This window comes from Mytilus galloprovincialis, chromosome 6 (genome assembly GCF_965363235.1).
Source record: "Mytilus galloprovincialis chromosome 6, xbMytGall1.hap1.1, whole genome shotgun sequence".
In the NCBI taxonomy this organism is placed as follows: Eukaryota; Metazoa; Mollusca; class Bivalvia; order Mytilida; family Mytilidae; genus Mytilus; species Mytilus galloprovincialis.
The window spans coordinates 46,155,803-46,179,979 of NC_134843.1; the positions used below are offsets into that span (position 1 = coordinate 46,155,803).

The following is a 24,177-nucleotide window of genomic DNA, read 5'->3' on the forward strand; positions in this document are numbered from 1 at the left end:
TTGGCAAATAAAAATAGAAAATGACATCATAGTCATGTCTGGCAAATTTCCAACATATATTATCAACTACTATTCTATACAAAGAAAGATAACTCCAATTGAAAATTAATTGCTATTGCACAATATTGTGCAATTAGATATTTCTTGCTATTGTGAAATACTGTGCAATTGAAAATTTCTTGCTATTGCACAATACTTGATATGGAATCCTGATTTGGACCAACTTGAAAACTGGGCCCATAATCAAAAATCAACAGTACATGTTTAGATAAAGCATATCAAATAAGCCCAAGAATTTAATTTTTGTTAAAATCAAACTTAGTTTAATTTTGGACCCTTTGGACCTTAATGTAGACCAATTTGAAAACTGGACCAAAAATTAAGAATCTACATGCATAGTTAGATTCGGCATATCAAAGAACCCCATTTATTCAATTTTTGATGAAATCAAACAAAGTTTAATTTTGGACCCCCATTTGGACCAACTTGAAAACTAGGCCAATAATTAAAAATCTAAGTACATTTTTAAATTCAGCATATCAAAGAACCCCAAGTATTCAATTTTTGTTAAAATCAAACTAAGTTTAATTTTTGACCCTTTGGACCTTAATGTAGACCAATTTGAAAACGGGACCAAAAATTAAGAATCTACATGCATAGTTAGATTCGGCATATCAAAGAACCCCAATTATTCAATTTTTGATGAAATCACACAAAGTTCAATTTTGGACCCTTTGGGCCCCTTATTCCTAAACTGTTGGGACCAAAACTCCCAAAATCAAACCCAACCTTCCTTTTATGGTCATAAACCTTGTGTTTAAATTTCATAGATTTCTATTTACTTATACTAAAGTTATGGTGCGAAAACCAAGAATAATGCTAATTTGGGCCCTTTTTTGGCCCTTTATTCCTAAACTGTTGGAACCAAAACTCCCAAAATCAATCCCAACCGTCCTTTTGTGGTCATAAACCTTGTGTCAAAATTTCATAGATTTCTATTCACTTAAACTAAAGTTATAGTACTAAAACCAAGAAAATGCTTATTTGGGCCCTTTTTGGCCCCTAATTCCTAAAATGTTGGGACCAAAACTCCCAAAATCAATCCCAACCTTCCTTTTGTGGTCATAAACATTGTGTTAAAATTTCATTGATTTCTATTCACTTTTACTAAAGTTAGAGTGCGAAAACTAAAAGTATTCGGACGACGACGACGACGCCAACGTGATAGCAATATACGACCAAAAAATTAAAATTTTTGCGGTCGTATAAAAATGCAATCAGCTAAAACAAACAAGAGGACATTTTTTCTTATAACTTCAAGTAGATACAGTAATCTCCCATTGTAAATGTACACAATATTTAATGTCAATATTTCTGTATTAAGAAATAGAACATTAGTGGATATGTTACCCAACATCAAAATAATGCTTTTGTTTATCCTTTTAGTATTTCGTACTGCACATTTTGGGAACAGCTTGATATAACGTAAGTAGAGGCTCCAAGGAGCCTGTGTCGTTCATCTGATATTTTTATTTACAATTTATGCATGCAAAATGCAACCGTTTAACTTTTGCTTCAGTTTCAGAGATAAAAGCAAAAACACTGCATTTAACCTCTCTGTTATATGTTGCCAGCCATGGCGGCCACCTTGGTTGGCTGGCCGGGTCAAAGGACACATTTTTATACGGCCGCAAAATTTTTGCGTTCGTATATTGGTATCACGTCGTCGTCGTCAGCGTCGTCCGAAGACGGATTGTTTCCGGATAATAACTTTAGTATAAGTGAATAGAAATCAATAAAATTTTAAAACAATGTTTATAACCACAAAAGGAAGTTTGGGATTGATTTTGGGATTAATGGTCCCTAAGGTTTAGGAATTAGGGGCCCACAGGGGATCAAAACAAGCATTTATCTAGTGTCAACTCAATAAGTTATGTATAAGTATTTCAATTGTTCTGAAATTGTACTACAATGTTTAATACCATAAGTAGAATGTTGGGATATACTGTGGATTCATTATTATTCGTTGGATACTAATTTTCGTGGACTTCGTGGGAACAGGTGAACCACGAAATTAAATGTTCAACGAACATCAAATTTTCCATAAGCTTGTATGCATACTTCGGCAAAACCACGAAATTAAATATCCACGAACATGTAAGTTTTCCTCAATCAACGAAAATTGGTACCCACGAAAATAAATGAATCCACAGTATTTTAAGTGTTATGGGTCAAACAGTTTAGGAATAAACTGCAAAAAAAAGCATTTTTGTAGTTTCAAGACAATAAATTGGAGTTATCTTTCTTTGTCCAGAATGGTTGTTGAATCACCTAAAACCAATGCTTTATGAAATCTTCTTTGAAAATTGGAGTTATCTTTCTTTGTCCAGAATAATAGATGAATCAGCTTAAATCAATGCTATATACAATACACAATGCAATATTCACCTTTACTACCAACTGATAAATTAAAGCAATCTTTACCATTCAGTGATTACAAGCACTTTGATTACCATTCTAGAATTATGCCCCTTTACAAGTGGAAAAGGGGAAGAATTTATTCGTTTCTATTCTCTTAACTTAAGTTTGTCTCAACTCAATTTAATGAAACGTGTATATACTGCTTATTACCTCTAAACTCAGTTTAAGTTCAATTTTTGGCAGCTTCACTTTTACAGTTCTTGAGTTATGTCCCTTTATAACGTTATATGCTAGCGGGTGAATCATCTGTGTCCCTTTGGACACATTCCCCATTTATTTTTTTAGAAGTTACTATTAATTAATATTAATTTTAACCATGACTGTATGACATTTTATATTTTAATACTTTATGATGTATTTAAATGAGAAGTTATTGTTGCAAACTCCATTAGAAATTAGAATTGAGATCATTTTTGGAATAAGGGAAAGGGAGAGGTGAAAGATAAATTGTGGGGGGGGGGGGGGTAAATTTTTCTCATTTTTTTTTGGAGAGGATTAATATTCAAAAGCATAGCCAGTGAATTGCTGAAAAGCAGAACAAATCTTTTAAGTTCATTAGACCACATTCATCCTGTGTCAGAAACCTATGTGTGTCAACTATTTAATCACAATCCAAATTCAGAGCTGAATCCAGCTTGAATGTTGTGTTCATACTTGCCCCAACCGTTCAGGCTTCAACCTCTGCGGTTGTATAAAGCTGCACCCGGCGGAGCATCTGGTTGATATTGAAATAAAATTTAATACATCAAATTTCAAACAGGAGGTGGTGGAGACTCCCCCTATATTTGATTTGATTTATTGTACCATACAAGAATATATTTGGTTGAGGGGTTAGGATCTTGACCGTTTATAATAGATATAGGAAGATGTGGTGTGAGTGCCAATGAGACAACTCTCCATCCAAATAACAATTTTAAAAAAGTAAACCATTATAGGTCAATGTTCTCAAACAGGAGGGGTTGAAGTTGACCCCCAGGGATTCCCCGTATACTGTGGATTCGTGGTTTTGCCAATATCTGTATACAAAGCCTGTTGAAACTATCTTATTCGTTGAGCATTTGACTTCCGTTGGTTCATCTGTACCCACGAAACACACGACAATTGGTATCAAACGAATAATAATGAATCAACAGTATTTCATTTGATTTGTTATATTGTCCCCTTCATGAATATATATATGGTTTGGGGTGGAGATCTCGACCAATGGACTAACCCTATAATTTATTTTATTTGTTTTATTGTCCTGTTATCATTACTTAAGACCGCATGTGTCTATCAATCACTGTTTTCAAGTTAAAGTCTTTAGAAATTAAAAAAAAAATAAATCTCATAGAGTTCTAAAGTAAACCCTCTCTTCTTTAGGCCTTTCATAATATTCCTCAATAGACCACAATGCGCAAACGAAAGATGAAAGGGAAGGGGATTGTAGTTACGACGTAAGGAACATATCCGATATCATTTATGAAACGGTTATTTCATAACGGTCAACCAACTCGTGATGGCGTCCGTAAAATTTACGAAGGGATGATTTCAACTTCACCATTTGGAAATCTTGGTTTAATAGCTTCCTTGTGAGCAGCAACCCTCTATCAAGAAAATTATGATAGGAAATGCAAGCACGTGAATATCTTATCAATTGGGAGATATATATATATATATAAGGTACCAGGATTATAATTTAGTACGCCAGACGCGCGTTTCGTCTACATAAGACTCATCAGTGACGCTCATATCAAAATATTTATTAAGCCAAACAAGTAAAAAGTTGAAGAGCATTGGGGATCCAAAATTCCAAAAAGTTGTGCCAAATACAGCTAAGGTAATCTATGCCTGGGATAAGAAAATGCTTAGTTTTTCGAAAAATTCAAAGTTTTGTTAACAGGAAATTTGTAAATATGACCACATTATTGATATTCATGTCAACACCGAAGTGTTGACTACTGGGCTGGTGATTAAACTTTCAATTCAGGGACTTCAACACAACAATGTGTTCATGTGATTCGTCTGTAAATTTCAGGGAAAATAGATCGTAACCTGACGAACACTGTTACCCCAGTCAGATTTGCACTTAATGGTTTAGTTTAAGAGATATAAGTAAAAAAAACTGCATTTTACTCATATGGTATATTTTCAGCCATGTCGGCCATGTTGGTTGATAAGCGGGTCATCGGACACATTTAAAAAAAAAGTTAACAGACGACGACACAAAGTGATAAAAAAACTGCTTTTTTTACCCTTTGTAGGAAAAAACTGAGTACCATTCTGTTTTAAAATTTCCTTTCTATACTAGGATATTCTCGCGTAATGATGTTTTTGAAGTAACGTGACGCTCAAATATATATGTCTGAATTTTCAGGGGAAAACGTTTAATACAGCACATGTGTATTGATCATAGAAACACAATAACTATTGGTTTTATTTTTTACAGGTCATTGATGTCGGACCATCTATGCATTTTTCAGACCCATGTTAACGGGATATTTAAGAACTTTAATTTCGCTATTAGGAGGACCACACGTGTATTCATAGCGCTAACCAAAATATATGTTCTTGATTCATTTTACAAGTAAACTATTGTCTAACCGCTGATAAAAAATCTTCATTCATTGCATGCACACAAAAAAAGCACAGTTGCTTAAAAGAGAGACGAAAGATAACAAAGGGACAGTCAAACTCATAAATCTAAAACAAACTGACAACGCCATGGCTAAAAATTAAAAAGACAAACAGAAAAACAATAGTACACACGACACAACATAGAAAACTAAAGAATAAACAACACGAACCCCACCAAAAACTAGGGGTGATCTCAGGTGCTCCGGAAGGGTAAGCAGATCCTGCTCCACATGTGGCACCCGTTTAAAGTACTTTTAACAAAATGTTTATCGATTAACTTCAGAAAATATATGACTTGGAGCAAAGTTTTGCATTGGTGGATTCTATTTCAGAAAGTAGACTGTACATAAGAATGAATAGCATTTTTAAAGTGACATATACGGGACTGAAGTCAATTTTCTTTTCACAGAACTAAAATAAAAACAGTTGGGAAAAGGCCATGGAGTAGTAGTGGTAAGATACATTTACAACATGATCAGGTTAAGAGTTTTAAGTTTTAATTAGTAATTTGTTGAGCTCACCATTTCAGAGGAATTGGCCCTGTAATGAAATGTTACGTATCATTCTGACAAACATTTTCCAGTAACGAATTGTCGCCACAAAACATTTTGGTTAAGATGTTAGTCGATACCTATAAATCTTTCTGGGAAGAAATCACATAAAGTGTAAATTATATTTCATTAGTTTAAATACAAAAACGGAAATATTCTTCATATGAGTCTCCAGATAGCTTCAGTCAAAATTAAAGAACCTTTGTAAGCACGCTCACATTGCCCACGCCCCCATATTGTCACTGGACAATCAAATCTCACCAGATTTTTAAGTTCTAAGACTCATAACTCTACAAATGTCAACTGATAAAAAAGTTCATGTGGATATGCACATTTACATATTATGTCCTTATTAACTACAAAGTTTTATGAAATTCTGTTGTGGGGTTTCAGAGGAGATGCAATTACAAACGGTTAATGTTGTAGTAGTACATTTTGGACAAAAGTTCAAAGGGGCATATATTACTCCTAGAAAAAATATTTAATCATAATTTCCTGTTGATATGCACATCTACATAGTTTATCCTTGTTATCTACAAAGTTTCATGAAATTCTGTTTGGTGGTCTAAGAGGAGTTGCGATGACACACTTTTGCGTAGTATAAAGAGGCAAAATAATTCCAAAAGGGCGCAACTCTTAGAAAAAAAATTGAACCATAATGTGAATGTACATAGTTGCATGAAGTTCTGTTATGTGATTTCAGAGAAGTTGCCATGACAAACAGTTGCAGTAGTATATTTAGTCAAACATGTTCCAAGGGGCTTAACTCCTAGAAAAATAAATTGCTTAGATGAGCGCAGCTAGATACGACCGCAGATGTCCAACCCTGAACAGCTGAGTCACAAATGGACACAATATTCGAGCTTGATAAAGGTCTGACTTTGGATTGTAATTAAATATTTGACACATAATAGGTTTCTGACACAAGACAACTGTAGGAACTTAGAATTGGTTATATGATTTGTTTGCCTTTGTGCAATACACTATGCTGTTGCGAATTGCCCCCCCCCCCTCTTCTCATTAAAAAACGTTTTCTGTTAAATTTCTAAAAATTTCTAAAATTTGAAATGAGAAAAAATTGCCCCCCCCTTTTCTTTTTTACCCCTCCCCCACAACTTTTTCCCCAAACAAATATGTGGTCATAATCTTAATTCTTAATTCAAATTTACAATGGAGTTTGCAACCATAATTACCCATTTAAATACATCATAAAAGTCTTAAAATAGAAAATGACATAGCTAAAATTAATTTTCTTCTAAAATATTATTTACAAAAATATGTCAATTTTAATACACTTATCTTAACTGATAAACCCGTGATTATACTGTATCCATCAACAACAAATGATATAAAAACAGCTGTTTCTTTTGTTTCTTTTATAAAACAGTCAATTGGACATGCTTTCATACTATATATGCGCTTGAATTTTTACTTGATAACATCTTCGATCGCTTTGGAGATTCCGTATATCGTCAAGTTATTGGAATTCCAATAGGGACTAACTGTGCACCACTTATTGAGGACCTGTTTTTGTATTGTTATGAGTTACAATTTATGACTAAAATTAGCAAAGACCCATCGAAACAACATTGATACAAAAAATTATCAATACTTTTAGATATTTGGATGATATATTGGCCCTCAATAATGACGACTTCAGTATGTATACTAAAGAAATTTATCCTGTTGAACTTACTTTAAATAAAGCTAATACTAACCATGACTACTGCCCTTTCCTTTCCCCGATCTTTATCATTAACGGGAAGCTTAATACAAAAATTTATGATAAAAGAGATGATTTTTCATTTCCTTAGTCGTTAATTATCCATTTTTAGATGGTAAAGTTCCCTTGTCACCATCTTATGGTGTTTATACATCTCAACTTGTACGATTCGCTCGTGTATGTTACAACGAATTACATTTTAGCGAGAGAAATTTATGTATTACTGTAAAATTATTACACCAGAGTTTTCGATATCACTAACTAGTCAAAACATTTACTAAATTTTATCATTGGTAGAAATAATTTGTAAATATAACACAACATGCAGACATCTTGTACGTGTAGGTATTTCACATCCAATCTTTTATGGTAATATTCTTTACAAAGCACAACAATGTAAGTATTCACCTCAATGCTCTATGGTCGGGTTGTTGTCGCTTTGACACATTCCCCATTTCCTTTCTCAATTTTATTAATATTACAACTGAGGAAAGGAGACCTATAACTGTTTTTAACATGCATTCTACTATTGTTGAGTTTTTCTTATGTTTGTTCTTTCTATGTATTTGCTTTGACCAAAATTAGTGTTTGTTTGTTTCGGAAATAAAAAAAATTACTTAATCTATAATTTCAAAATTATAACTTCTAAAAAAAAAATTGACAGCTTATCATCTCAAGACAATACAACATTTATGTGTTTTTGTTTGTTTCGGAAATAAAAAAAATTACTTAATCTATAATTTCAAAATTATGACTTCTAAAAATAAATTGACAGATTATCATCTCAAGACAATACAATATTTATGTATACATAATTTAAAAGCGGTGTAAGGAGGTAATCCAACATTGTACTTAAGTATAATTTTGTGATTGTATTACCTCCCTTACACTGCTTTTAAATTGTCAATTAACCATGAAACCCTTGTTTATCACCCTTTTTAACCTCTATTTCCTAAACGGTTTGAGCCATAACCCCCAAAGTCAATCATAACCATCCCTTTGTGGTATGGAAACTTGTGGTATAATTTCAGAGAGATCCATACAATTAAACACAAGTTATTGTCCGGAAACTAGAAAAATGCCTTTTTGGGCCTCTTTTTGGCCCCTAATCCCAAAACTGTTAGGACCATAATCCAAAAAATCAATTCAAACCTTCATGTTGTGTTTATGAAGCTTGTATTTCAATTTCATAGATTACTTTTCACTAATACTAAAGTTATTGTTCGTAAACCAACTTCTTCAGGCGACGCGGACGACGACAACGACGTGATACCAACATACGGCCACATTTGTTTTTCGGTGGTATAAAAATTGAAGCATAGTTTTCTGTCGATATGCACATCTACATAGTATGTCATTTTAAGCTAAAAATGTTCATGACATTCTGTTGTGTGGTTTCAGACGAGTTGCGATGACATACTGTTTCAGTAGTAAATTGAGGTAAATACGTTCAAAAGGGCGTAACTCCTAGAAACTAGAGGCTTTAAAGAGCCTGTGTCCCTCACCTTGGTCTAAGTGAATTTCAAACAAAGGAAGCAGATGGATTCATGACAAAATTGTGTTTTGGTGATGGTGATGTGTTTGTACATCTTACTTTACTGAACATTCTTCCTGCTTACAATTATCTCTATCTATAATGAACTTGGCCCAGTAGTTTCAGTGGAAAATGTTAGTAAAAATTTACAAATTGACTATAAAGGGCAATAACTCCTTCGAGGGTCAACTGACAATTCCGGTCATGTTGACTTATTTGTAAATCTTACTTTGCTGAACATTATTGCAGTTTACAGTTTATCTCTATCTATAATAATATTCAAGATAATAACCAACCAGATGCTCCGCAGGGCGCAGCTTTATACGACCGCAGAGGTTGAACCCTGAACGGTTGGGACAAGTATGGACACAACATTCAAGCTGGATACAGCTCTAAATTTGGATTGTGATTAAATAGTTGACACAGCATAGGTTTCTGACACAGAATGAATGTGGTCTAATGAACTTAAAAAATTTTTTTGCCTTTGAGCAATTCACTATGCTGTTGAATATTAATCCTCTCAAAAAAATGTTTAAAGAAATTTTCTCTATATTTATGAAATCTGAAATGAAAAAAATTTACCCCCCCTTCCCATTTTTTTCACACCCCCTTTCCCTTTTTCCAAAACTGGTCTCATTTCAAATTTCTAATGGAGTTTGCAACAATAACTACTCATTTAAATACATCATAAAATATTGAAATGTAAAAAAGGTGCTTGTTATCACTGAATGGTAAAGATTGTTTTAATTTATCAGTTGGTAATAAAAGTGAATATATATTGTATAAATCAATGATTTAAGTTGACTCAACTACTATTCTGGACAAAGAAAGATAACTCCAATCAATTGAAAATTTCTTGCTATTGCACAATATTGTGCAATTAGATATTTCTGGCTATTGCGCAATACTGTGCAATTCAAAATATTTGCTATTGCGCAATACTGAGCAATTGAAAATTTCTTGCTATTGCACAATACTGTGCAATTGAAGATTTCTTGCTATTGCTGAATACTGTGCAATTGAAAATTTCTTGCTATTGCACAATACTTAATATAATAATTTTGGATCCTGATTTGAACCAACTTGAAAACTGGGCCCATAAATAAAAATCTAAGTACATGTTTAGATTCAGCATATAAAAAAACCCCAAGAATTCAATTTTTGTTAAAATCAAATTTAGTTTAATTTTGGACCCTTTGGACTTTAATGTAGACCAATTTGAAAACGGGACCAAAAATTAAGAATCTACATACACAGTTAGATTTGGCATATCAAAGAACCCCAATTATTCAATTTTTGATGAAATCAAACAAAGTTTAATTTTTGGACCCCGATTTGGACCAACTTGAAAAGTGGGCCAATAATCAAAAATCTAAGTACATTTTTAGATTCAACATATTAAAGAACCCCAAGGATTCAATTTTTGTTAAAATCAAACTAAATTTAATTTTGGACCCTTTGGACCTTAATGTAGACCAATTTGAAAACGGGACCAAAAATTAAGAATCTACATACACAGTTAGAATCAAACCCAACCTTCCTTTTATGGTCATAAACCTTGTGTTTAAATTTCATAGATTTCTATTTACTGATCCTTAAGTTATGGTGCGAAAACCAAAAATAATGCTTATTTGGGCCCCTTTTTGGCCCCTAATTCCTAAACTGTTGGGACCTCAACTCCCAAAATAAATCATAACCTTCCTTTGGTGGTCATAAAGCTTGTGTCTAAATTTCACTGATTTCTATTCACTTTAACTAAAGTTATAGTGCGAAAACCAAGAAAATGCTTATTTTGGCCCTTTTTGGCCCCTAATTCCTAAAAGGTTGGGACCAAAACTCCCAAAATCAATCCCAACCTTTCTTTTGTGGTCATAAACCTTGTGTCAAAATTTCATCGATTTCTATTCACTTTTACTAAAGTTAGAGTGCGAAAACTAAAAGTATTCGGACGACGACGACGCCGACGCCAACGTGATAGCAATATACGACGAAAAATTAAAATTTTTGCGGTCGTATAAAAACAGCAAAATATCCTTAAAATTACCAATTCAGGGGCAGCAACCCAACAACGGGTTGTCCGATTCATCTGAAAATTTCAGGGCAGATAGATCTTGACCTGATAAACAATTTTATTCCATGTCAGATTTGCTCTAAATGCTTTGGTTTTTGAGTTATAAGCCAAAAACTGCATTTTACCCCTATGTTCTATTTTTAGCCGTGGTAGCCATCTTGGTTGGATGGCCGGGTCACCGGACAAAATTTTTAAACTAGATATCTTAAAGATGATTGTGGCCAAGTTTGGATTAATTTGGCCCAGTAATTTCAGAGGAGAATATTTTTGTAAAAGATTACTAAGATTTACGAAAAATGGTTAAAAATTGACTATAAAGGGCAATAATTCCTATCGGGATCAACTGACCATTTCGGTCATGTTGACTTATTTGTAAATATTACTTTGCTGAACTTTATTGCTGTTTACAGTTTATCTCTATCTATAATATTCAAGATAATTACCAACTAGAGGCTCTCAAGAGCCTGTGTCGCTCACCTTGGTCTATGTGCATATTAACAATGGACACAGATAAATTCATGACAAAATGGTGTTTTGGTGATGGTGATGTGTTTGTAGATCTTACTTAACTGAACATACTTGTTGCTACAATTATCTCTATCTATAATGAACTTGGCCCAGTAATGACAGTGGAAAATATTTCCTAAATATTTACAAAAATTAACAAAAATTTATGAAAATTGTTAACAATTGATTATAAAGGACAATAACTCCTTAAGGGGTCATTTGACAATTTTGGTCATTCGACTTATTTGTAGATCTTATTTTGCTTAACATTATTGCTCTTTACAGTTTATCTCTATCTATAATAATATTCAAGATAATAACCAAAATCTGCAAAATTTCCTTAAAATTACTAATTTGGGGGCAGCAACCCAACAATAGGTTGTTCGATTTGTCTGAAAATTTCAGGGCAGATATATTTTCACTTGATGAACATATTTACCACTGTCAGATTTGCTCTAAATGCTTTGGTTTTCGAGTTATAAGCCAAAAACTGCCTTTTAACCCTATGTTCTATTTTTAACCATGGCGGCCATCTTGGTTGGTTGGCGGGGTCACGCCACACATTTTTTAAACTAGATATCCCCAGATGATTGTGGCCAAGTTTGGAATAATTTGACCAAGTAGTTTAAGAGTAGAAGATTTTTGTAATAGATTACTAAGATTTACGAAAAATGGTTAAAAATTGACTATAAAGGACAATAACTCCTAAAGGGGTCAACTGACCATTTCGGTCATGTTGACTTATTCGTAAATCTTACTTAGCTGAACTTTATTGCTGTTTACAGTTTATCTCTATCTATAATAATATTCAAGATAATAACCAAAAACAGCAAAATTTCCTTAAAATTACCAATTCAGGGGCAGCAACCCAACAACGGGTTGTCCGATTCATCTGAAAATTTCAGGGCAGATAGATCTTGACCTGATAAACAATTTTTCTCCATGTCAGATATGCTCTAAATGCTTTGGTTTTTGAGTTATAAGCCAAAAACTGCATTTTACACTGACACATTTTTTTAAACTAGACACCCAAAAGATGATTGTGGCCAAGTTTGGATTAATTTGGCCCAGTAGTTTCAGAGGAGAAGATTTTTGTAAAAGTTAACGACGACGGACGACGGACGCAAAGTGATGGGAAAAGCTCACTTGGCCCTTCGGGCCAGGTGAGCTAAAAAGTGAATCGTAATTTCCTGTCAATATGCACATTTACATAGTATTTCCTTATAATCTACAAAGTTTCATGAAATTCTGCTGTGTGATTTCAGAGAAGTTGTGATGAAAATCCGTTGCTGTAGTGGTTTGAGGCAAATATGTTCAAAGAGACGTAACTCCAAGAAAAAAATTAAATTGTAATTTCCTGTCGATACGCACATCTACATAGTATGTTCTTATTATCTAGAAAGTTTCATGAAATTCTGCTGTGTGATTTCAGAGAAGTTGTGATGAAAAACCGTTGCTGTAGTGTATTGAGGCACATATGTTCAAAGAGACGTAACTCCAAGAAAAAAATTAAATTGTAATTTCCTGTCGATACGCACATCTAAATAGTATGTTCTTATTATCTAGAAAGTTTCATGAAATTCTGTTGTGTGGTTTCAGAGAAATTGGGATGACAAACTGTTGCAGTAGTATATTGAGGTAAACAAGTTCAAAGGGGCATATCTCCTAACAAAAATTGAATCACAATTTCCTGTCGATATCCACATCTACATAGTATTTCCTTATAATCTACAAAGTTTCATGAAATTCTGTTGTGATATTTCAGAGAAGTTGTGATGACAAACCGTTGCAGTAGTGTATTGAGACAAATAAGTTCAAAGGGGCGTAAATCCTAGAAAAAAATGGAATCGTAATTTCCTGTCGATATTCACATCTAAATAGTCTTTTCTTATTATCTAGAAAGATTCATGAAATTCTGTGGTCAGGTTTCAGAGGAGTTGCGATGACAAACTGTTGCAGTAGTATTTTGAGATAAATAAGTTCAAAGGGGGTGTAACTCCTAGAAAAAAAAATGAATCGTAATTTCCTGTCGATGTGCAGATTAACATAGTATTTCCTTATAATCTACAAAGTTTCAAGAAATTTTGTTGTGTAATTTCAGAGAAAGAAGGGTAAAATATTTTGACCCATCCGTCTGTTTGTCAGTCTTGTTCTTGTTACCTCAAATCCTCTGAAACCGCTCAACAGAATTTTATGAAACTTTGTAAATAATAAGAACATACAATGTAGATATGCATATCGACAGGAGCAGCAACCCAACAACGGGCTGTCGAATTCGTCTTTAAATTTCAAGGCATATAAATCTAAATCGGATTAACATATTTGCCACCTGTCAGATTTGCTCTAAATGCTTTAGTTTTAGAGATATAAGCCTAAACCTGCATTTTACTCCTATGTTGTATTTTTAACTATGTCGCAAATGATGGTTGGAAGGCAGGGTCATCGGAAACATTTTTAAACTAGATACCCTAATGATGATTGTGGCGAGGTTTGGTTAAATTTGTCTATGTAGGTTCAGAGGAGAATTTTGTAAAAAATTACAAAAAATGTAAAAAATTGCTGAAAAATGACTTAATAGGGCAATAACTCCTTTAGGGGTCAATTGACAATTTTGGTCATGATTACTTATTTGTAGATCTTAGCTGAACGTTATTGCTGCATACAGATTATCTCTTTCTATAATAATATTCAAGATAATAACCAACCAAATTTGGTCACAATATGCAAGCTTGATACTGTCTGAATTTGGATTGTGATCAAATTTTTGACATAATATAGGTTTTTGTCACAAAATAAATGTGGTCAAAGATCTAACAAATCTATTGCACAATACTGTGCAATTGAAGATTTCTTCTTGAAACTTTTGAAAACAAGCAGTGTAAGGGAGGTAATCAAGTAATCAAATATATATATAACAGGATTCTTTAAATTTTAATTGCATAACCTCCCTTACACTGCTTTTATATTATCTAAATTGTCCTTTAACCAGAAAAACCATTGTTTCCCCCCTTTTTTGCTCCTATTGATTAATGATTTGAGCCATAACCCCCCCATAACTATCCCTTTGTAGTATGGAAACTTGTGGTCTAATTTCAGGAAGATTTGTACACTTAAACACAAGTTATTGACTGAAACTACAAAAAATGCTTATTTGGGCCCCTTTTTTGACCCCTCACTCATTGAAACACCCCTCCTCCCTTGGAACAAGAACCCCAAAACTCAATTCCAGCCTTTCCTTTGTAGTAAGAAACCTTGTAGTATAATTTCAGAGAGATCCATACACTTAAACCCAAGTTTTTGCCTGTAAACTAGAAAAATGCTTCTTTTTGGCCCCTTATTCCCAAATGTTCAAGGATATTAACCCAAAACTGAATCAAAGCCTTCCCTTCGTTATATGGAACCTAGTGGTACAATGTTAGAGAGTCCCATACAGGTATACACAAGTTATTGTCCCAAAACTACAAAAATGCTTGTTTTTGGCCCCTTTTTGGCCCTTAATTGCTAGACTGCTTGCCCTAAAACCCTTAAATCAAATCCTGACCTTCTACTTTATTGTTTGAACATTGTGGTACAATATCAGAGCAATTAAAATACTAATACACAACTTATTGTCCTTAAACTAGATAAATGCTTGTTTTTGGCCCCTTTGGGCATCTAATTTCTAAACTGTTAGAACCATAACCCCCATTTTTGGTTACAAACATTGTGTTAAAATTTTATTGATTTCTATTACTTTATACTTAAGTTATTATCCTGAAACCATTCGTCTTCGGATGACGCTGACGACGACGATGTTATTCCAATAACCACCAAATTTTTTTCATTTTTGCGGTAGTATAAAAACTGCAAAAAATCCTAAGAATTACCAATTATGGGGGAGCAACAGGTTGTCTGATTTTTCTAAAAATTTCAGGGCAGATAGATCTTGTCCTGATACTCAATTTTGCACCATGTCAGATTTGCTCTAAATGCTTTGGTTTCAGAGATATAAGCCAAAATCTACATTTTACCCCTATGTCCTATTTTTAGCCATGGCGGCCATCTTGATTGGCGAGCGTGATGATCGGACACATTTTTTAAACTAGATATCTTATGATTATTGTGGCCAAGTTTGGTTAAACTTGACCAAGTGGTTTCAGCGGAGAAGATTTTTGTAAAAGCTAACGACGATGGGCCAGGTGATCTAAAAATAATCAGAAAAAAAACAAAAGGTTTTACACAGAAAAGTGGAAAGACCTAATTAATATATCACATTACTTACTATTTCTATATCATCACTATAAAGCTGTAATAAGCAGTTGTAAACCGTCTCATTTTCTTCAAAATCCTCCTTCAGCGGTAAACATTGTACAATCACTGGGATAACCTAAAACAGATAACATAAAAAATAAAAATAAAAAGCTGTTCCTTTGTTTCATTTGATGGCATACATTCGACAAGATGATATAAGAGTGACAGCAAACTGGATTTCCAGCAGAGGTCGAACCCTAAACATTTGAGCAAGTATAGACACAACATTCAATCTTTAAGCAGCTCTGAATTTGGATTGTGATTGAGTATCTGACACAGCATTGGTTTGTATGACACAATGAATTGTGGTCCAATATCTTAAATTTAACTTCATTGTTAGAATAGGCATATAAAAAAAAACCCAAGAATCAATGTTTGATTTCATGCTTAATGAATGCTTAATTTAGGACCCATTGGAACCGGTTGTGGTATTATCTAATTAGAAATGAAAACAAATACAGCTTTAGATTCAGCATTTCAAAGAAACTATTTATTCAATGTATGTTGAAATCAAACACTGTATAATTTTGGACCCGGATTTGGACAAACTTGAAAAACTTGGCACAAAATCAGAAATATAAATATATGTTTATGAATAGACAAACTTAACTTAGTTTTTAAATAAGTTCGCTTCATAAACAAGAGGCTCAATTGCTCACCTGTTATTTGTTTGCTTAAATCTTTCATCACTTTTTACCCATACGTTCCATTTTAGCCATAGTGTTTATGTTTCTTGGGTACAAGGAAATGAAATACTAAATTTATTCTTGATTCATTTGAGAAAATTTTTAAAGTTAAAAAACATAAAAACAACTTGAGTAAAATTGTCTTTTAAAAAGAAAATACCTCCTTAAGGGGTCAATTGATAATTTTGGTCATATAAAATGTTTGAAGATCTTACTGTACTTAATAACAAAAACGCAAAATTTCAAACAATGGGTTGTTCGGTTTGTCAGACAATTTCAGGGCTGATAGAAATTGACCTTTTCAACATTTTTACCCAATGTCAGATTTGCTCTAAAAGCTTTAGTTTCTGACATATAAGCCAAAAACTGCATTGCACCCCTTTGTTGTATTTAAAGCCATGGCGGCCATGTTTGTTGATGGATCAAAAATTCGGATACAATTCATTAACTAGATTCCTAAAGGAACATTCTGTTATAATAAAACACCCATGTCACCACGCATCCCATATTGCATGATAGGACCCGACACAAATAATTTCGTGTTTCGGCAGTTAAGCTTGGGATGGTCATTTTAAGATGCATTATTTGAATATAATCAAATATGAAAATTATTCATGTTTATATTGATATATTTATATTTTAATTCTTCTTCAATAGATCTAGTTATTATGACAGATCTGCCATCATCAGGGGTCCAACTGTCAATTTTATGTTAAAGTCTTTAACTTTGATCTACTAAGCATATCTCCAATACTTTTATGTTTGCTAAACGCAACTTTTGGTGCTGTATTGAATATTTGTACACAGTCTTAGTCGAACCGTAATAAATGCCAGTGTTTCATTATACGTTTCTTTATTTTACGTATATATGGATAATATTTAGTTATTAAAAGTAACGGAATACTTTGCTTCTCTTTAGATTTGTTTTGTTGTAATAAATCAGTACGGTCAATTGATAAAGCATCAGTTATACTATCATCTATTTCAACGTTATCATAACCCCTATCTAATAATTTCACTTTGAAATTAGTTAGATTGTTTTATTTATTTGTTATAGTCACTTGTATTTCTAATTTGCCGTATTGCTTCACCTTTAATAAATCCTCTAAATACATGCTGTGAGTAAAATGTATTTCTAGGTCAAGAATGCCATATGTTGTAAATCTTTGACCTTTAATTACATCAACATCCAAGAACGACATTTTATCGTTTTTGATTTCATAGGTGAACTTTATAAGGGGTTATAATCATTTGCTAGACGAAAAAAATCTATAATTTCATCTGATGTTCCATCATATATTATGAATCCATCGTCTCTATATCTGCCCTGATAGAATATGTTGTCTTTATATTGAAATGCAGAAATAATTTGATTCATTATTTCAAACATAAGTATGTCACAGATTTATTTATTTTTTTGCTTTTGTGAAATACACTATGCTGTTCCGAATTGCACCCCTCCCCAACACCCATCGTAGCTACTCATTTAGATACATCATAAAAGTCATAAATATCAAACGACACAAAGTGATGGTTAAAATTAATATTAATAAATAGTTACTTCAAAAAATCAATTCACAACTAATCATTTCAAGACAATAATCATTTCTGAATACCTAATTTACAATGAAGGCCCTTTTTTTGGCTCCTAATTCCTAAACTGGTAGGACCATAGCCCCTATAATCAATCCCAACCTTCATTTTGTGGTTATAAACCTTGTGTTAAAATTTCATATACTTCTATTTACTTGTACTTAAGTTATCATCTTCAAACGACGCAGACAAGGACGACAACGTGATACAAAATACTACCGTTGCGGTCGTATAAAAATATATAACCTTAATGTTACTTTTGTAGACATGCTATCCTTGCTATACCATGTGCATTGATTTTTTTTTTATTATAACACATATCACCTAACAGCAGCTTGTTTGGATTTGTTTTTGAGCATGAGAATAAAAAATGCCTATCAGTAAATTATTTGCTAAAGGTGTGTATTCACTTTTTATCGATCAGAGACATTTTTCTCCTATTTCAAAGCATAGGTGGGAAGAAATTTTAATACAGTAATTAGTGACGACAAATGGAAAAATATTTATTCACTGGCTTTTAAATGTACTATAGAAAGCAAACTACAAGCTTTCCAATATAATCCAGATGCTCCGCAGGGCGCAGCTTTATACTACTGCAGAGGTCTAACCTTAAACAGTTGGGGCAAGTATGGACACAACATTTAAGCTTGATACAGCTCTGAATTTCGATTGTGATTAAATAGTTGACACAACATAGGTTTCTGACACAGAATGAATGTGGTCTTAGAACTTAAACTTAAAAATTTTAAATTGGACATTTACCTATTATGGTCCAATCTTTAGTTGAAATTCCAAAAGGAACATATAACAGACCTATTTCCTTTTGGTAAGTATCGTGGTAGTAAATGTAGTGTTTTATTATCAACGTATTCCTTTATCAAGCAGCTTACGTAATAAGATTTACACACACTTGACGCTTGGGGCTTTATCTGCAGGTAAAACATTATATCGGTTATAGAGGTAGAGCATGAGTTTATCAACATTTATGTCTACCTGATGACATTCTGTTGAGACGTTTTCAAGAAGTTCAGGATTTATAAACTGATTTAAGAAATGTTTTGGTAATTACTATAAATACAATCAGATTTAAAATTAAATGATCATGTCCTGAATATTAATAGGTATCCGGTCGTTTCGGCCCCAAGTCAATCCGGTCCCATAATAAAATATGAATAAACTTTATTCACTATATGGAGGAATTTGTGACAAATTTGATCAGTATAAACGGAATTTGCAAAAAGTGTCGATGATGGAAGACAACAGGTAAGTGAAGTATTGGAGTACCAGTTAAAGAACTATTTTAAATCGATACGAAACTGAGTGTTATTGTGTCTGCATGTTTGTATAGCAGCTCCAACATATTTTAAAATGTGAAGATATTTTCCATGTTGACTTTGAATGTCATGGCGATTTTTATATTATATACTTCTCACACAGAGTAGCACAATAAATATTAATAGCCCAACGGAACCGTTAAAATTTAACTCATTATAATGTCTTGTTTAACCAAATCATTAGTCTATAATTGGTTTGTTTATTCAAAAATTGTCTGATTATTGTGAACTAAGGCAATGCCACTCGTTATCACTTAATTAATATGAATCAATGCAAACTTGGTTAAAATCTGTTTAGCTGTTTTAAAGAAGTTGAGGATTAATTAAGTATGACATGGACCATGACAGAAATGATCCATTTGTATTAACAAAATAAAGGCTGTAAACAGAATCAAATGTACTGCATATTTACAATTTTACATATATAATAAGTATACAGGATCTACTGTCCGTATATCTAATATTTTACGAAATATACTTTCATACATACCTGTTCAAGTGGTAGAGCTGACTTATGTGTTGATATCATTCTACATGTCGCTGCACATACATTATCTATCACTCTTGGGTTGCCTTCTTTATTCAATATTGCAAATAATGTTTTTAAAACTTGTGTATAATGTCTGAACTTTGTAAGGAACATTCTAATGCAATTTTTATGTACATAATGTAACATTTTGTTTTCACTGGCTAAAAGTTACCTTCAAATCCAAAGTTCACATGTAACTAAGGACCTGAAATTTAGAATTAGTTGGATCAACAAATGTTCGATAACTACAATATAATCAAAAATCAAAATAAAACAATACCTACCAAAATCGCCGTTTTGTCCAAATTTGAATCGCAGAAGTAAAGGATAACCTTCAGTTTGTAAGTTTTCATTTGTATTGTATGACGCCACGTTTAGGCATGACGTTTTTGCGCATACGTTTTTCAAGTTTAGCGGGATTTTAGTTGCCACCTTCAATTTTGGCCCAAATATTACAGCAAACTAAAAAGTTATCATACATATTCTTGAATGTGTCCAAACTAGACTTACATACAGGATATTCAGAAAAAAAAAAAGAAAAAAAATCACATGAAACGAGTTACCATGACGACAAACTATGACAAAATTTGCATATTTTGTAAAATGTCGATTTTTCTTGGTTTCCATCACATTTTAACTATATTTCAGATTGGAAATTTATGTGCACACCAGAGAAACTACTTCATATCTGTTGAGATTTTGTCAACAGCTATAATAAAGCTTCGCTTAAATTATTTAGTTGTTTCTTGGTTGCGCACGATGCTTCCACAGTGAATATAACGATGGAAAACTGCGTAAATTCTGTATTTTCATCGTTTATGTGAAAACGGTACATAATATGACGTAATTGTGACGTCATCAGAAAAAAATCTATTTGCTTTTCATTTATATTCTTTTACCTTATAGTATGCATTTCGAAACATTATGTGCCTATTAAAAATAGTTGTCAACTTTCTTCTTTTCTTGGGCCAAAACCGTGGCTTAATGCCAATCAATATCTTCAAGCATGATGAAAAAAAGTGTATAAAACACTCGTAGCATTAGATATGATTAATAGTTCTCTACAATGAGGAACATTGGTCAATTATTCCCCTTTAATGATACCACATGAGGCTGCAGATCAGGTCCAACACTCACAGCATCTCTTATCTATAACCTATATATTTAGAATTACAGTGTGTTGATAACTTGTTAACAAAGTATAATAATACGTTTTTATTCACTAAAATACCATTTTGTTGTGTACATGCATGTTCTAATAGAGGTGAAATCTTTCCATATTAAAAAGGGGAGTTAAAAAACGGCATTGGCAATTGCAGTAAAACGCAATACAAAGGAAAACCCCACAAAGAATGGACACCTAACAAAAGAAGTGTAGTTTTCTATGATTTTTTTATGAGCGATAAAATATCAATAACAATTTAAGAAGTGCATGAAAATTCCAAAACAATAACTGTGAATAAATATGATCTGTTTGTTTGAAATATTTAAAAAAAAGAGAAGGTTAAAACATCTTTCATTTCAGCGATCCATTTTTAATTTCTTTGAATTGATATTAATCAAAAATATATGTACACTAAGAAATCACATACTTGTTTCCTAGATCAAAACATTTGTCGTTGTAGTTGAAAGTAATAATGATGTTTTTTGGCTCAACATTTACTTCAGACAAGTAATTACATGCAAGGAACATCTTTAGGTGTGAACAGTTCATTTTGGAATGTATATGGGCATTTGATTTCTTATAATGTATACTGTATTGTTTTCTGTTAATCAACCTGGAGAAGCATTGCCGCAGGAAAGGCAAGTGTCTTTGACACAAATATTCACCATTTGAAAAGTTATTTTTTTAAATATGACTCGAACTTCTCATTTGTTCTGGTTCATATTGTCTTCTATGCTCGATAGTTGCTTTTTTTTTTAAAGAACTTGTTGTAAATGAAATGGTCTTGAACCGAAACTCACATTTTAACCCTTGTTTTATATTGTCAGTTTAAATGCTATCATATCTAAAAGTGATCCACGGTTTACATTGGGGAAACATTGTAAATGTTGTTGACAAAAACAAACTGTCATACCAAAATGAACTGCACTTATAAATGTTTACTATGAGCTGTTGGGACTATACCTGCAGCCAAGTCACAAATGGATACAATAACAAAGTGGTTTCTATTTTTTGGAAACATTAACTTTGTATGAAATTTTTCTTTTCATTTAAGTATAACACTTTGAATTGACAAACAATAAGTTATTTTCGATTTCCAGTGGCAAGTATTTCGATAATATTGTTGTACAATTACTTAAGTGTAGCTCTGCCTAGTATTTTTCTCTTTTGGTCCAGATTTACATCTGTTGGTTTTGATGTAAAAAGTACAAAGTCATTTCCATATTCTGCTTTCTGTCATTTGATTCTAATCAAGTGATATTTTTCTAGTTTTTTTGTTGAAAAAGCCATCATTTTTTTTTAAAAGCTATATTTTGTTATAATTTGTCATATAGATGTTCAGGTATTTCACATCCAATTTTTTATGGTAATATTCTTTATAAAGCACAAAGGTGTCAGTATTCACCTCAGAAACTTACAAAACCTTTGAATAGACTTATTAAGAAGGGATATAATTACGATACTGTTGTCAAGTCATTAAAGATTGCATATTTTGGCGTTAATATTGAGTCACTGATAAGGTCTTTGCATCGGAACTAAACACATTTATTCTAAAAACAGTTGTTGGCATGACACGGGTTATGTTCTTCTCATATATGTTATGATGGTATGATACTAAACCCCTAACGGGACGGATTGTGCCTGATGTTCATATGATGAAATCATAATCTTTCAGTCAGTTTAATTGAAGTCTGGAGCTGGCATGTCAGTTAACTGCTAGTAGTCTGTTGTTATTTATGTATTATTGTCATTTTGTTTATTTTCTTTGGTTACATCTTCTGACATCAGACTCGGATTTCTCTTGAACTGAATTTTAATGTGCGTATTGTTATGCGTTTACTTTACTACATTTGTTAGAGGTATAGGGGGAGGGTTGAGATCTCACAAACATGTTTAACTCCGCCGCATTTTTGCGCCTGTCCCAAGTCAGGAGCCTCTGGCCTTTGTTAGTCTTTTATTATTTTAATTTTAGTTTCTTGTGTACAATTTGGAATTTAGTATGGCGTTCATTATCACTGGACTAGTATATATTTGTTTAGGGGCCAGCTGAAGGACGCCTCCGGGTGCGGGAATTTCTCGCTACATTGAAGACCTGTTGGTGACCCTCTGCTGTTGTTTTTTATTTGGTCGGGTTGTTGTCTCTTTGACACATTCCCCATTTCCATTCTCAATTTTATTTGTATATATTTTTTTATTTTTTTTTACAAGATCTAATTTACAAATGAATTGCAATGAAAACCAAAACCTAAAAAATCATTACAATTTGAATATTTGTATATATAAATTTAAATACATATTCAGTAATGAATACATATATGTTTCTAAAAAATTCTCTATAATCCATTAGTTTTTAATGAAGAAAGACATGATCATAATTAATGCATTTATATAAACCTATCCTTCAATCAATTCTCTTAAATATCTATTTGTTACATCTGTACCTCTTGATTTCAATTGTTCAATTACTAAAATCAATTATAAATATTGTATAAAACAATGATTTAAGTTGATTCAACTACTATTCTGGACAAAGAAAGATAACTCCAATTGAAATATCAATTATAAATATTGTATAAAACAATGATTTAAGTTGATTCAACTACTATTCTGGACAAAGAAAGATAACTCCAATTGAAATATCAATTATAAATATTGTATAAAACAATGATTTAAGTTGATTCAACTACTATTCTGGACAAAGAAAGATAACTCCAATTGAAATTGCAATTAAAGGCAACATAAGTATACCGCGGTTCAAAACTCATAAATCCATGGACAAAAAACAAAATCGGGGTAACAAACTAAAACCGAGGGAAACGTATTAAATATAAGAGGAGAACAACGATATTAGATATTTCTTGCTATTGCGCAATACTGTGGAATTGAAAATATTTGCTATTGCACAATACTGTGCAATTGAAGATTTCTTGCTATTGTGCAATACTGTGCAATTGAAAATTTCTTGCTTGACCAATTTGAAAACGGGACCAAAAATTAAGAATTTACATACACGGTTAGATTTGGTATATCAAAGAACCCCTATTATTCAATTTTTGATGAAATCAAACAAAGTTCAATTTTGGACCCTTTTGGCCCC

General features: G+C 32.5%; 1 protein-coding gene across 7 annotated transcripts in view; it reads right to left on the reverse strand.

Moving 5' to 3' along the window:
- Positions 1–24,177, reverse strand: part of LOC143079718 (importin-4-like) — a 343,997-nt gene that overhangs the window by 14,283 nt on the left and 305,537 nt on the right. For all 7 annotated transcript variants that reach the window (XM_076255254.1, XM_076255258.1, XM_076255257.1 and 4 more), the window contains 2 exons: positions 19,877–20,009; positions 15,745–15,849 (listed from right to left, as the gene is read on the reverse strand). In XM_076255254.1, the coding sequence (XP_076111369.1) occupies positions 15,745–15,849; positions 19,877–20,009 (238 nt within the window). The remainder of the gene's footprint in view (positions 1–15,744; positions 15,850–19,876; positions 20,010–24,177) is intronic.